Source organism: Phaethon lepturus, unplaced genomic scaffold (genome assembly GCF_000687285.1).
Source record: "Phaethon lepturus isolate BGI_N335 unplaced genomic scaffold, ASM68728v1 scaffold21183, whole genome shotgun sequence".
Classification (NCBI taxonomy): domain Eukaryota; kingdom Metazoa; phylum Chordata; class Aves; order Phaethontiformes; family Phaethontidae; genus Phaethon; species Phaethon lepturus.
The window spans coordinates 1-15,524 of NW_010530139.1; the positions used below are offsets into that span (position 1 = coordinate 1).

The 15,524-nt window shown below is 40.1% G+C and overlaps 1 protein-coding gene across 1 annotated transcript in view; it reads right to left on the bottom strand.

Moving 5' to 3' along the window:
- Positions 1-13,509: 13,509 nt before the first annotated feature.
- LOC104618560 (voltage-dependent L-type calcium channel subunit beta-4) overlaps positions 13,510-15,524 on the bottom strand; it is a 41,372-nt gene continuing 39,357 nt past the window's right edge. Inside the window, exons 12-13 of the mRNA XM_010284190.1 lie at positions 14,643-14,828; positions 13,510-14,037 (exon numbers count right to left, since the gene is read on the bottom strand). Coding sequence (XP_010282492.1) covers positions 14,032-14,037; positions 14,643-14,828 — 192 coding nt within the window. The 3' untranslated portion in view covers positions 13,510-14,031. The remainder of the gene's footprint in view (positions 14,038-14,642; positions 14,829-15,524) is intronic.

Below are 15,524 nucleotides of genomic sequence, written 5' to 3' on the forward strand. Positions count from 1 at the left end.
TAGATATTTTATATATATAGTAATACTGCTTTATTTAACAGAGAAACTTTGTGGTGTTTCCCTTCTATTTGCAAGCTAATGCCCAGCACCACCTGCATTTCAGCCTGAAGGCCTTTACTAACTGCTCTACAAACAAAATTTTACGCGGTCAGTCCCGTTCTGTCTTTCAGTGGCACCAGTGCTGGATGCAACTTTAAACAATGGGTGTTTTCAGCACTAGGATTTGTAATTCAGTTAAAAGTATTCTCTAGGGAGCCGCAGGTAGGTTGCACAGCTGTTGGACATATCTTCATTTTAAACACTATGGGTGGGTATGGTAAAAAAAACCCACACTTGCAGTTCTCTGAAAAAGTAAGTTTAACTTTGGGAGAGCTAGTGTGAAAGAGTGAAACTGGTGGAAAGTCTGGTTCAAAAGTTCAAAAGGCATCTCCTCTGAAGATCAGAGTTTGACCGCTTTGCTTATCACTTACCACCACAGTAATCTGATGGAGTTCCTTTTTCTTGGAAGCTTGGTCGGGTGGCTGCTGAGCCAGCCTGGGAGTCATCCTCTGTCCCCGCTCGGGGATTGGGAAGCCTTCATCTTGAGCTAGACCAGCTCCTCTTGGGATGCCTTCCTTGGGACAGAGAAGCCTCTCTGTCCTTAAAGTCCTGTGACATGCTGTTGTTCCTCAGAACTGTCAGTAGGACATAGTATAGCTTCCTGTCATTGATAGTACACGTTACTGTCTTTGCTCTTAATTCCCTATTGTCCTGTCACCTGCATGACAGCCTCCCTTTTTCCTGTCCACTGGCTTCATTTTTCATGTACTCTCTTGCAGGCTGGCATGCCTACTCACTCAGTTCCACCTCTCCTTTCTTATTTCAGAGGTTTTTTGCTTCTTTCCTTCTTGGTGCTTTTATTTTTCCTGCTGCAATTATTGGCCTGTACTCGAAGTGGCAAGGCCAGTAGTAATCTCTGAGATTCTCTCTGTGTCGGCAGGCTTTCATGCTTTCTGTTGCAGTGGAGTATATGGTCCTTATAGTTGAAGAAAATAAATACCCCAATAATAAACTGGCATGTTACAACTTTAATAGGATAAAAATAATTCATACACTGCGCTAGTAACAGATCTGTAGTCATCCAGGTTTGAAATAACTAGATATAATGTGTTATCGTCCATGGTTTTCACGCTTTACACCTTTTTCAGCATTAACAATAGCGATGCAGTATCAGCTACCTAATATGTCAGGGAAAAACACAGTTAGCACAGACACCTTTCAGCTAGTCTGTGAAACTTCCATTTGCTCAAGAGTCACCAGCAGTCTGTGAAAAAAAAGTGTCTCTCTTAATATGAAGGCTGTTTACCCTTTATGGTTTTGGTCTGCTGTTTTGGAACCATATTGCTGATTTTTAACCTCAACAGTAGGCATGACTTTGGAGAAGTAGCGATGCTTTGTCATATGTAAGGGCAATGCACAAATACCCTTCCATACTGTTCCACTGCTGGAGTTACCAAGATTTGTGTATTCCTCCTGGGACAAGCAAGGAAGTCTGCTAGCTGAGGGCAGTGGCTTTGGAGAGGCTGACAGGGGAAGGCGAAGGAGAAATCGAGGTATACAGCAGGAACTGTCAGTCCCCGTGTTAGAGCTGCAGTCGCTGGCACGGCGTGTGACTGGCAGGCAAATGAAGCAGCTCCTCCAATGCGATATGCTTGCCGCAAGTTCAGCATTCAGCCTGTGACGGAATTAATTATTCATTAGCTGACAATTATCCCCCTTTCTGCCATAGCTCAGCTGAGAATTTTAGATGCCTACGATCCATTTCTATTCTCGGTTCTCCTGATGTAAACACAGAGCGAGTCTGCAATCCGTGGGCTTGCTCCAGGGTTAGGTAGGCTGCACAGCTATGTGAGAGGGTAGCAAAATTAAATTAAACCATTTATTTTGATTCTTTAAGTAGAAGAGCATCGTGGTTTTTTCCCCCCCATGTACGTTTGGGTTTTTTTATAGACCCTGTGGCCTACCGAAGCGCGATCAGACTGCGCTGGCTAGTATAGCCCTGCAGCCAGCACCCCTTGGTCCTGCCACGTAACACCCCTGACTACCAACGGCTTGCCTGTACCCAACAGCTGCCAAAATGGAGTGACATTTTCACAAGATGTATGAATATATGGTGTATTTTAGGACTAGGAAGCTACTGAGATGTCATTCCTCCTGGCCCCTCTGAGAGTTAAATCGTTGTTTAAGTCAGTCATTTGTACAGCAGCCTGGTTTAACCTGTATTGTTCTGCTGCCTTTTTACGTGCCAAAACCAACGCTGGGCTTCCCTTTGCTGGTTGAAGCTTTCTAAGCAGCACTCAGATTGGCGTGGCTTATTGTGAATACAGTGACACAGTTTCCTCCTGGAAACTCGAAAAGCTTTTTTCAGGTCGTGTACATTTTGTTCCAAGCAACTGTAATGCAGACAGTGGGTCACCTGAGCATGTCTATGCTGTAGGAGCACATCATCTGCCTACAGTAGGCAGGGGAAAATACTCCTACACAGAAGAAACCTGAACATGTAGAGAAGACAGACAAGTGGCTTATCAACTTTTAACTTCCAGGATCATATGAAAACACACAAAAGAATACATTTTTGCTCAGTTACATTTATTTGAAAGACCTTAAGCTTTTTATTAGCAGCTTAGATTAAAACTTGCATGCTTGTAACTGATTTTGGACACTTACGACAAGATAATGCAATTAAACAGAATTTTAAGAGCCCCTGCACATGCATTAGATATGTAAAAGCCAACATTAATTCACATGTAACATGCAGCTCACCTGGCCTTCAAAGGCAGGCTCCCGCCAGAAACATTGAGGAAAGCAGCACAACTCTGCAACTGGTTATCACAGGTGCCGCTGGGCCGAGAGAGATGCGAAAGGCACGCCCCGATGAGCGAAACCTGCCTGAGCCCCGCTGACAGCCCCCACACCTCTCCCCTCCGGCACGAACCCAAGGGCAGGGGAGCCCAAGGGCACAAGGCCCTTGCTGGTCCGGCGGGGCTCACTACAACCCCGTGCTGCCGTACAGCTGGTTTGCTCCCCTGCTGCCTACTGTACTGCTGGGGAGGGTTTTTTGATGATTGTAGCACCTCTGTTAGGTTGCTGGTTCCTGTTCGTCACTCTTCGGAAGAAGGAGCATGGAACTCTGCTGGGGGCTGCATTTTCCAGCGCTTTGTTGTTTTCAAGATACTATAAACATTATTTCATTTTCTTTTCATTATTCATTCGATCCTTAATACCTCACATCATTCTGATACTTGTTTCTGTATAGGAACCAATTTTAAATTAGTATGAGATCATACTGGGGACCAGATCCAAAGACCATTAATGTTCATGAGAATCCTTCAACTGAGCAGTTGGCTGAAAGTATTTTATTTCTTGATGGAAGTGAGATATTTTATGTATTTATGTACTTCTGAGTTGCAGCTATTTAAGAGCAGGTAGATTTAAAAATAAACACCATTCATTTGACAGACCAAATGCATCCCCTCCTTCAGAATCTCATTAATTTTTACTAAAAATGCTAACACGTGAAGCTGCTGCCAAAAGCTATCGGCAAACAAGAAACATACTGCAGCACTCTGAACGGTTTTCTCAAGTGACTCACCCGAGCTTTTTTCCAATCTTGAATGCAGAACACAAAGGGACTTAAAAGACTTTTAAACGGTTTGTAGTTTTTTCGTTTATTGTAGAAAAGTTATTGTAATGCAGTTCATTTTTTTACATCTAAATTCCATAAAACAAATCCATAGAAATGAGGATACTATCAGCATGCAGTCTGCATTTTCTTTTTTAAATGATTTTGATCACAAAAATAACACCATTTTTTTTCTTTGAAAGCCACTAAAAGCAGAGGGAGAGCAAAGCATGCAACACTGTACACATTTGCATAGTATATTTTACCCAGCATGCCTCGTAGAATGCTACACATACAGTATCTATAGAAGTAAAAACAGAAGGGGCAAATCAGCAGAAAAGAAAACATAAATTTTGTGGGTATCTTCTTCTGTTTTTTAGTAAAGGCAGCAATGTCTTTACCAGCGTGACTCTGAACTGGCTCCCAGCAAGGCAGGGAACGCTGCCAAGCTATCACTGGGAACCAGTTTGGGTGAGAAACAAATTTTCTGGGATCTGAGAAGCCCAAGGTCCGAAGTTTGCAGTTGGAATGACTGTTTTCAACTTCTTTCTTCCCCCCTCTATTTCTCATGCATACCTACAATTGGCATTTTGCTCGATTCTTTTCCTATGCCGTCCTTGTACAACGTCACTGACGCTCTCGCTCTCTGCGTGAGGAGAGAACCGGGCATGTTTCAAATGTAAATACACCTTGAGCCTAAGCCCGCGCTCCTTAAGCTAACTTTCCTTGATGTTTTAAATTCTCAGCAAGATCTGTGGAAGTCTTGGCTGGACTCGTCCACAGCTCTGACGGTGTAATGTTCTTCTCTCCCCCACCTCCACGTCCCCATACACGAAATCAAGCAGCTCTGCAGCCCCAAGAACTGATTTACTGGGAGTATTTCATTCCAGACCTTGGGCTAATAGTGGATTCGTGGTATATTCATCAGTCGCATGCCAAAATCCATACATTTGGCCAAAATCAGAAGTTATTCATGTAATTTCAGCTTTGAGGAGGAAAACTAGCAGAAATGAATGCAGTGGACTTTCTAATTTTAAAAGGCTCTTTTTTTTTCATTAATCAGTATGGAAGGAATACAAGTTCTTGAAGAACCAATCACATGCAGAATGCACGGCTTAGAAGTAAACTGCTGAGTATCAGGCAGCAAGTTAAACTGATCAAAAATGCAATAAATCCATTGATGCCGGATCAAAATATCTACCCCCTTTTTTTTCCCAAAAATACAATGCCAAATGCAACAGTGGAATTGTTGTAAATTTGTGCTATTACAAATGTGCTTCTTTTTCCTTGCTCCGTTTTCACATTGTTGGCAAAATATATTATTCTGTACTGTACAATGTATTTTCGCACTATATTGATTTTCTACTGCTTATACAGTGTAGAATTAGCATCAAAGGGGACTGTAGCGTTAAATTTAACTATATTTTGTTTCTCAGGAAATTTTGATAAGGCATATGATCGTCAGTATGTGACATTTACGGCAAATACTGACTCTTGGAAAAGAGAGTGGAAAGTCCAGTAGTAAGATCTAGTCCAGATACTAACTCACTGCAAAGAAATATCAGGGGCAAAGGCACATCCACTAAACATCGCCGAGACCAAGCCAATGCTACTCCCAGCTTCACCGCTTTCAAAGGAATAAAGGGATGACACGCTCTTACTAACATTTTAAAATGATTTCTACCTTCTCCCAAAATTATCTATATGGATTCAATTACAGCATTTCTCTTGACTTCTGAAATGGATTCCACAAGTAATGAAAGAGATCGTAACACAAATTTCAATACTAAGACGCATTTTCAGCTCTTTCTCCAAGTTAATTCCTTACATATATTTTACAATGTTATTAAAATGTCCCTTTATTTTTAAAGACATACCTTTATTTTTCTATGTAAAATAGACTGGTCTTGAATAACTATCTAACAAAGGTTATTCAAATGACGACTCCTCAAATAATACACTCTCTTTTGGCATAATTGTAAAGACAGCAGGAACTTAATTCCTCCAGAGTTGAAACGGGCTACATTCAGTATCTTGCAGTCTTGTTACTCTTTGTAGAACCGCTATTTGAAGGAACGAGGGGTAACTGCAACAAAACACGTGACAGCAGAACCCCATGTATCCCAACTTGTATTAGTCCCAAGTGGGGTAATACAACCCAATTTTAAAATACAGATTTTTAGGAGTGAAAACAGATTCATTTCAATGGTATTTTACACAATATACATTTAATTTTTTTCTTTCATGGTCTCCAATTATTTTTGCTTTAAAAAAAATGAAGACCATGGAATCAAGGACAGGCTTCATAAGCACTGAAACTTGGAAAACAAAATACAGCAGAGGATACATTTAATACATTCTTAAAGAAAAAAACTACTCATGAAAGCCCTACCTTGTCCAAATCAGTATGCTGCAAAACAATAGTATCAGCAATATTATTTTGATAATGGTAATGTCACTAAAGAGAGGAGATTGTGGGATGTTTCAGAGAAGTCTACGGTATTGAGACTGAACTGCATTCAGAAGATTTGCAGTCAAACTGAACTCGAAGGTATGGGCCTATGCACATCCAGAGGAACTACCGTCATCTTGTTATTCCTACAGGTACCTCTCCTCCTCTTTGTAATTTTCACTCTCGTAAGTATGTATTAAACATTTTTTTAAAAGGAGCACAAAAGATTAAACCCCCAAATATCAACTTCAGAAGCAGCTTTCAAACCCGGAGAAAACACAATAAAATATTTTTCTATTTGGAGCAAACACAACGCTAACACTGAGTGCGAACGCTGGCAAACGTGTCTGCCGGGTCACAAAGCCACCTCGACTCCCAATCCCACCTCATTTATCTGGGTCCATCCGAGTTAGGTCAAAAAGACGCGGTACCGGAAGCCGGCTGAGTGCCCCGTGGCTGGGAAGAAGGGTGATTAGCAAGAGATAGCAGCACTTGCTTCGGAAACTGCTCTTGCTTGTCAAGTACAAAGTCAGGGCACCACCTGATCTCCATGGCAAGATGGTTTTTCAGGGTAAAATCTATGTGTCAGGCCATACTGCACTATCAGTTCTCAAGCAGATAAACCAATTTTTGCCAGACTGACGTGTTTAGAAAATGATCATCTAATTTGGCCCACCATTCACAAACTCCAATTTGATGCAGAACTGCTTCAGCTGCATGCCTTTAAACATGATTTCATAATATACTCTGTTAGAAAACATAATCCATTGTGAATTGCACATCCCATGGGTACATGTTCATCTTTGTAACTTGTAAAAGAACCTGTACATCTGTTAAATACAACTTGCCAAAGTATTTTAAATTAAAAGTTTAACAATTAATTTTCTTTAAAGTGGCTTCAAGATTTTTAAAATTCTTTGTTAATTCATTCAGAAACGTAGGAATGCACTGACATATATTGTCTTTAGATATTAAGACTGTTGTTATCACCTTTATTAGCTAAATTGTCACTAATCCAAAAGTGTCCTAATGAAAAACTCGGATAACAACAACAAAAATGTTATAAACATTTCTAAAAATCCTCTGTATAAGCCAGATCTTAGGAACAGAACTCTGATCTGTAATAATATTTTAATAACAAGAAGAAATGGTGCGAGGACTGGAAAATTATTCTTACTCGTATTCGTTCAGGAATACACGAACTTCACGATTTTATATAGCGCCATTGCAGAATAAATCACAATACAGCTGGCTAGCACTGCTGAAGTTCTAATACAAATACTATGAGTTAACATGTCCTGATCAACATTGCAGCTTTTGCTGATTACTGCGTTCCCTAAAAATAATTTACTTTTTAAAATAGAGAGTTCCCATAGCTTGTATCTAGAATAAATTAATAAACTATTAGCATGTTCAGTATATTTGTACTTAAAGATATATCTACCTTCAAAGAATAAAAAAACCAGCAAGCAAGGAGACTTGCTGGATCACTTATAACTGATTTCTTATATTAAAATGGAATGGGCAGTGGGAGAGGAGAGGGTGAACTAATTACAGACAAGAGTAAAGTAGACTTAAATCCACGTAATGAAGGAACTCAATGTGTTCTTTCAAGACAATACATGACTTCCCTCACAGAGCTTGTTTTTATTAGAACAAACAAAGTAGTTTTGGCACTTCAGATGCTCCAGGTGATGGAATTTGTGCATATGTGTTGTGTCGATCTTTCCCTTTACTAGCATGACATGGAAGACTTAAAAACAAGGCTCCAAAAGGCTCTAGAAATAAATGACATTTTTGTCTACGAAATGATAAAGTAGTAACCTTGTTTACTAGAAAATATATGTAGGTGCTTCGCAGCTACCTGCCGTTAAAATGCAAATATCTTCAAGCAGTTAAATGATCTGATCCCTAATGCTACTACAGAATAAAGATAAAGAGCTGTCTAATCTAGGTTTAAACATCTCAGTGCATCCTTTGCAATTAATACTTTAATGCACACAAACAAGAAACTTATTAAAGCTTATAGAAAAAAGTGTTTTGCCTAATGCCTTCTTTCTCATGCAGGTATGTGTGCTGTACATGTAACAAAGATTTGTAAAAATTATTGGAGAATGCTCCACTGTGCTATAGCAGAAAATATTAGAGAAGGCAGCTGATGAAGCTACCGCTCCCAGACCAGATCTTGCAGTGCTTTCTCAGCCTAAATGCTCTTTTGGCATCTGCAGGCATTCAGCCTGAGAAAATCAAACAGGATCAGGTCTGTCATATCCATTCTGTTACTCCAATGGATGCAGATATTTTCATTTTTTGCTTGGTAACCGGTCCATTCCAATCATCTAGTGGTGTTGAAGGTTGCCTTTTAGGCAGTGAAGTTCTTAAAAAAACTGATCGTGCAACTAATCTTTTAATGCTGCTAGAGATGTACATCATTTTAGGTTGTACCAGATATGAGAGGAATTACTTTTCTTGTTGTTAACATCAAGAAGATAACCAGACTCAACGGTGGTGGAAAGTACCAGTGATCTTTGCTAACTGATCCAGAAAGTAGAAGAAACCATAATATTCAGGAAATTCATTTAGTGCTACATGCATTTAAAGCCTACTTTTAGCAGGCTTTGGGAAGAAAATAAGCAAATATAAAACTTAACGATCCTCATGTTTGAAAAAAAGAGTTTTGACATGAACCTGCATTAAAAAAATGCACGTTCAGCATAGTTCTGTCAATTTTAGAAAATGCATGCAGTGGGGAATTTCAGGAGTCTCTGTTTAAAGACATTAGTGGGTTGTACAAAACAGTCAATTATGGCACATTTTTCAATCATGCTGGATCTAAGGCTTTGCTGATCATGTAAGACGTAAGGTCCAATCACATGAATTTATCTACCCAAAGAAACTGAAGACTCAGTAGGCGAAAAGAAGGGACTGTTAGGAAGTAAGGCAACAATATCTCCAAAGATTTACCATAGTTCTTTGAATCAAAAATGTCAGCTCTATGACTTTACTGTGGGCAGATTTTTTTCTGATACTCTTGTTTTTACTGCGCACTAATTTCGACCAATATGTTATTTTAAATGTTCATCATTTATGAATATTTAACCCCGCCCTCTTCCCTCAGATTTCACTACCGTAATTTAAACTGATGTTCTTCTGGAGAGTCCTTGTGCGACGCTGGAATTTTCAGACATTCGAAGATGGATTTTGAAAGATGTAATGGACAGGAGGTACTCAGATGTACTGGAATGTAGGTACTCTACATACTGGGTAAGAGTGTATTCTCCACTTCGAAAGGCAGAATACTAAAAATGGGAGAAAAAAATTACGTATCTATACAGTAATGTTCCATTTTGGGACTACTAGCTGTATTCAGGTAAGTGAGAGGGGGAAAAAAAAAAGACTATTCTCAACCTCAAACCATACAAACTATTCTTAAGTTTGTTCCTTTTCCTCCTTCTATTTCTCCTTATCCTGTCATAGTTCATCATTGCTGACCGCAACAAAAATGTCAGTACTAGCTAAACTAAAGAAATCATTTTGCTGCAACATTCATGCCAGGTCTAAAAATAACTTCAAACTGGAAAGTATTTTGTAACTGCTGCAATAATTTGTGATATTTGGCACTCTCAATAGTTTACATTTGGTTTGTCTGAAAAAGCCATTCCGGAAATAAGCAGTTAGAATAAATCCTTTTATTCTAAGTTTAAATGTAAATTGAGCTTCCAGCAAACAAATACTGTAGCTGACTTTCTGGCTTCTACTGGTTTGTAATTTTCAGATTTTTCATTTGCATTTGTTTTTTTCAATTGATTGCAACATGCTCACGTCGACTTTCCAGTCAATTCACCCAAATTCCAACAGGAATTGGTTTATAAATTGGTTCCAACTGGAACTGGTCATTTGGAATTTCCAGCACAGGAAATTATTTTATAAGTGCCTTGATAAGTACCCTAAATTACAAACGGATGTGTCTAATATCTAACGACAAGAAAAAGTATGGCTATAAATGTAAATGCTTTACTAAAAAAAAAAAAAAAAAAATCCAAAAAAACAACCTATATGATCGGGCATAAATGTAAGGGCATGGTAACTTTTTTTTGCCCCCTACTTAACATCAAATGACAGCAGACTGCAACTTCAGTATAACCACGTTACATCTGCCAAATCAAGATGATTTTTTTTTGTTTTTCCTAGCTATGTTATGGCGAGTTATCAACTGATGAATACTGTTTTTCCCCAGGTTCTTGAACTCAAAGCCTATGTCGTGAATCATGGCTATATCCTCCGGGGGATCCTCGGTTCCTATGGGGTTTGTAAGTGTCCTGGTACGAGTCAGAGTATTCTTCTTCCACTAGAGGATAGTGATCTCGGCTGTGTTGGGAACTGGAAGACAAGCGGGTCCTGCTCTTTCGAGCCCTTTCATTGTGATAATTTTCATCTGAGGTCATTAGACTTCGTCGCTCAATTGGAGAGTTCTCTGTAGAATGGCTGCTGTGCCTCATACGCTGGCTCTATGAGTGCCAAAGAATCCAAGCATTAATACAGACAAAGAGTATTTTACATTGTTCAGCTTGCTTTGAGACCTTATTCTGAGGTTTTTCAGAATCCATCCACTTTTCTGTTACTCATTTTATATTAAAATCTGTATGCTACAGGAATGGGTTACAAGAATAGTCTGGTTCCTAGAGCTGAAAGCAGACCAAATGCAGCATCACAGTGTGTACCTTACGGTATTCACCTTTTAAATATTACAGGCCATTTAGCATGAAAAGTGAGCTGATGTATTCAGCATTTATCACTTTTCTCTGATCATGAACGTAACATTCATGCTTCTATTCTGCTTAGAAAATTTTGAGCATTGATTTATGTGGTTTTAGAAAACATCTCTAGATGTTTGTTGGTTTTGGGTTTTTTTGTTTTTAAAGGTGTAGCTCTGAGCCCTATTTAAAAACTGTCATATAACCAAGCAAATTATGGACTACTAACCAGGCAGCTAAGGGGTGGCTAAAATGATTAGATTATTAACAAATTCTTTCAACTAAAACTTAATAAATATTTTAAATAATGTTGACAGAAAATCCTTTTCCAATATAATTTATTAATTAAAAGGTTTAGCTTTTGCTATCCTCACATTCTTGTAATGATAATGTGCTACATTTGTCACATGAACAAAATTAGTTCACATTTTTTGCCGGTAAACAGGCACAGTGAAGAAATAGCCTAAAAAAATACTTTGTTTGCTGTCATCTCACATGAAACCTCGAAAGAGTAGAACCATCCATAGTCTCAGAAAAAACTGGGTCAATACTTTTCCGTCTCTAGATTACACACCCAACACAAAAAGGAGGATGCTGCCGCGATGGTTGCACTCTCCTCTGCGGCATCGTCTGCTCCTCTCGGTTCTGAAATTCTGGCCAGTGCTCTCTGTGCTGTGAAACCTTCCTCCTATTGCTACGCCCTCTCTGTATGGCAACTGTTTAGCTGCATAATTTATAACAAAAGGCTTGTCTGCACGGGGAACTAACTGTGCAGATGGGTGTACATTTACAGCACAGCAGATCGGGTGTCACACCTCTTTCTGGGGATCGATGCTATCAAGGTTACTGACTGAGAGACAACTCGCACAACGAGCCGGCATGGAAAAGGTGCCCTTCTGCAAATTCACATACTGGGTAGCAACTTCTATCACATTATTCCCAAGTTTTCCTTATAGCACCATGTTTTAGTAGTGATTCTATGTCAAAGTCCACATATTTTCTTCACAAATTCTACTTCTCATATTTATTTGACCTAGGCATACATTTTTGATATATAATCAAAATAATCAATGTCAACTTTAATCAACTTTTCAATTGAATAAATGATTCAACTTAATCAATTGCAACTTTAACTTTCTGTGCTCACACCCTATCTTCTCTGTAGTAATTTACCTCTCTGGCTGCAACCTGCTCCTTTCTAGAAACCTTCCTGTTTCCCTGCCTCGATCGTGTAGTCATTCTGATCCCGCGATTTCCCTCCTGAGAGGTGTAAGCGTGGCACAAACCTGGTGAGGCTGCGTGCTGGTCTTACGCCCCAAATAACTTTTGCTCCTGCAGCACAACCTGAGTGATAAACTGCATTACGTTCTCTGCAGTAATGGACTTAAAATGCAAACCCCCTGCAGCATAAGAAATACATATACCCAGAACTTGAACAGGATTTAAGCCCATTTGCTGAAATTAGACTACACTGTGTAGGTTTAGAGCTAAGCAGGGATTAGCTACAAGGGCAAACCACTGGCCCACAGGAGTTAGCAATGACAAAATTTACTCTCCCTGTTGAGGACTGCAAACACACACAGCTTAACATCGACATCTTCCTCTTTTAGGCAAGGTCATGACCAAGGACCAAGTGACCACTGGCTTTGGCAGATGCACCACAGACGGTGCCATGGGACACAGAGCTGGAGCACACTGTCGCTTATACCCTCCCTTTTTCCCTGATTCTTCTCCATCTAGGCCACTTAACTTCACCCTGATGACCTTCGTGAAGCCCAAAGACTTATGTTAAATCAGTTTCAATTCTCAGTAAACTAAACTCTCAGTAAACTAAACTCCATGCTGCAATCAAGTACAAAAGGGATACTCGCACATCCTGATTAAGTAAAGCATGTACAGATTGTCCCAGCAGATCTGCACCGTTCTCAGGTGTGACCGTTACATGAGACTCCAGGCTTTCGGTATTCATTTCCCCAAGGCAGAGGGCGAGACGGGAGTCACAAGGCAGAAGAAGTATAAATTCTTAATATATCATAAGCAACTAAGCTAGTTTAATTCATAGGATTCATGTGAGTACTTTAATTACCAAATCACATCAGTACAGTTCAAACTGATGCAAACCCTTCTGAAGGCCAGAATTAATCTAAACCCTCTAGGTGGATAAGCACTTCAGATGGTGGAAGTCTTTACTGGGGGATAACCATGTAAAACATCAGAACTCTTTAAATGGGGCTGAACGCTTCAGTGGCACTGAAAGCCAAACCCTGCCACCTCTAGTTGGGCATCATTCACTCGGGGAGAAATTTACCCCTCTGCAGAGAACTAGCACCATTCAAGTCCCACCTAAGCCTTCACAATTAGGGTGAAGTGGGGATTAAGTGATGCGTACCTTCAGCCAGCCCACTGCACAGGGGTGATTTTCATCTTCAGTGTGAGTTTTCCCTAAGTAAATGGAGCAACATTTCACAGTCACTGCTGGTGTCCATTGATCAGAGAGAAATAAATGCCTGAAAAAAATTCTGTGGATACACCCAGTTTTCAAAATGAAACTGAAGAGGTGACAGTTCTGCAGATGGTATTTTATTGTCATGAAGGGATGGAAAACTGAAATTTTAAGGCAAGTGAAAATGGAAACAACATTTCACATGTGCATGTTATTAGTAATAGAACAGTGCTTGTGCATTCAGCCAGTCAGGAAACAGTGACTTACTGACCCTAATAAAATCAAGCACAGCATTAGGAATGTGAGTATCGGGTATCATGCACCTTCAGTGAAGTGCAATCCACTCACAGAAAAAACAGCTTTATGTTAATTGGAAACACTGAACAACGAATCATTTCCTTCAAAATTGTTACCTGCTTCCAGATACTCTACAAGCAGAACAGAGGTTAAATTTGTCAGGTGAATTATTCATTAAACGTAAGTTGCTCAACTCTACTTTTGACATACATTAGAATGCGCACACTCCTAGAAAGTCACACACATACAGAACTCCTTCTGGAACTTTCAGAATTAAAAAGTTTGCTGCAATCCTGCTCTTCTCAAGCATTCATAACTATTAATCAAAAACATTTTCTGTTTCCAAACTTAGTAAAGCACGTACTTCTCATTAAGGACTATTTACATGCCACGTTTGAAGTTTCAAAGTTCAGCCGTTTTTGAGCTATCCCTGTGGAAAAAAATGGTCAGAATTTTTTTCAATGGGTAAAAAAAAAGTATTTTATTCACACTCAAAGAACTCAAAAAGGCGAAGGCATTTTGCTGATACAAGGCATGGAAGTTTTTCACCCAAAAGTGAATGTTTTGTGAAGTTACGAGGGTAGAAATAAAAGGGATCATTATAGACACTGTTCCGCATAAATACAGTAGCTGCTGGCTCAGCTGCTGGGACACAGTGCACATGCTTATTTGCAGTCTGCAAGGGCCTCATTTGCAATGGCATTTTTTCCACATTTAAAAAAAACGCCATTTTCCAATGACAGAGTGTCATTTAACTCTTCCTCAAGAACTAACTCCTCTACGGCCATTTTATTTCCCATTAAAGCAGGAGCAGTCACAGTGCTTCAGGACTCAGCTGACTGACTGCTTCTTTGCCAGCCTTAGCTTGCCTTCTTACTGCTGGCAGTGGCCAAACAGTGAATAATAACTGATGAAACAAATATAAGTTATGCTATGTAAAATATATTACACTCTTTTCCCATAGATTAAAAAAAAACAAAAAACCAAACCCACCTGATCTGCACTGGTGTTTGGGACTGAAAGATATTTTCATACCTGTAATCCAGAGATTGCAGCAGGGTATGGTGAAAGTGCAGTGGATCCTAAATTCCGCCCCAGGAGAGGAGTCATGGGTGTGCTACTGGTGGTGTGAGTAGCACGCCAGTATGCCTCAAGGTATTCTGCCAAGTGTTCGCAAGCATCTTCAAGCTGGTTTTCATCCAAAATTACATCAAACATTTCCTGATCACAACAACAAAGTTTGGTTCATTACAATGTTACAGGTGAAAAGAAAGAGATGTTAAATAATTCTCGTCACGCTAATCCTTCGAAATTCACTAAGTGAGAACCAGAGCATGGGGCTGCAAAAGCAAATTATACCAGTGGGTTTATAAGGTGATCAAAAGCCTTAGCTTTTGAGCTCTCGGAAGTCACTGTATCCTTTCAGCGAGGTTCACTAGACGTTGAGAGCCCTACCACGCTCAAAGGCACAAGACTCCTTTAATGAACCGATTTTGCTCTAAGAAAGGAACTCAAGCTAGCTGTTTGCATTGGTTTTGGACCCAAGGACTCGTGCATACTCCTCTCATCCTAACTGTGAATGCATTTCCAGGGCGACGATGCCCCTAAACCCACTTGGGCGTCAGTGAACGCAGCACGCGGTTCTGTTAGCAGCAGCATTTCTGCTTCAGCAAGGCAGGACACGCAGCCCTTCAGATACCGACGGCTGGGAATTCTTCAGAGACCACCTCCACGCACTGGTTTTTAACTACACTTAAAGACTGTCTGGGTGGTCTTACCCGTCTGTCCTCAAATCTGCAGGACCATGCAGGTACGGCCTTTCTCCCTACTCCTCTGTTCACCGGGGGACAGTACCGGCCCACCAGGGCAAGGCCTGGTCCTTGCCTCGGGCCTGCCACCGTGCAGGCCACAGAGAGG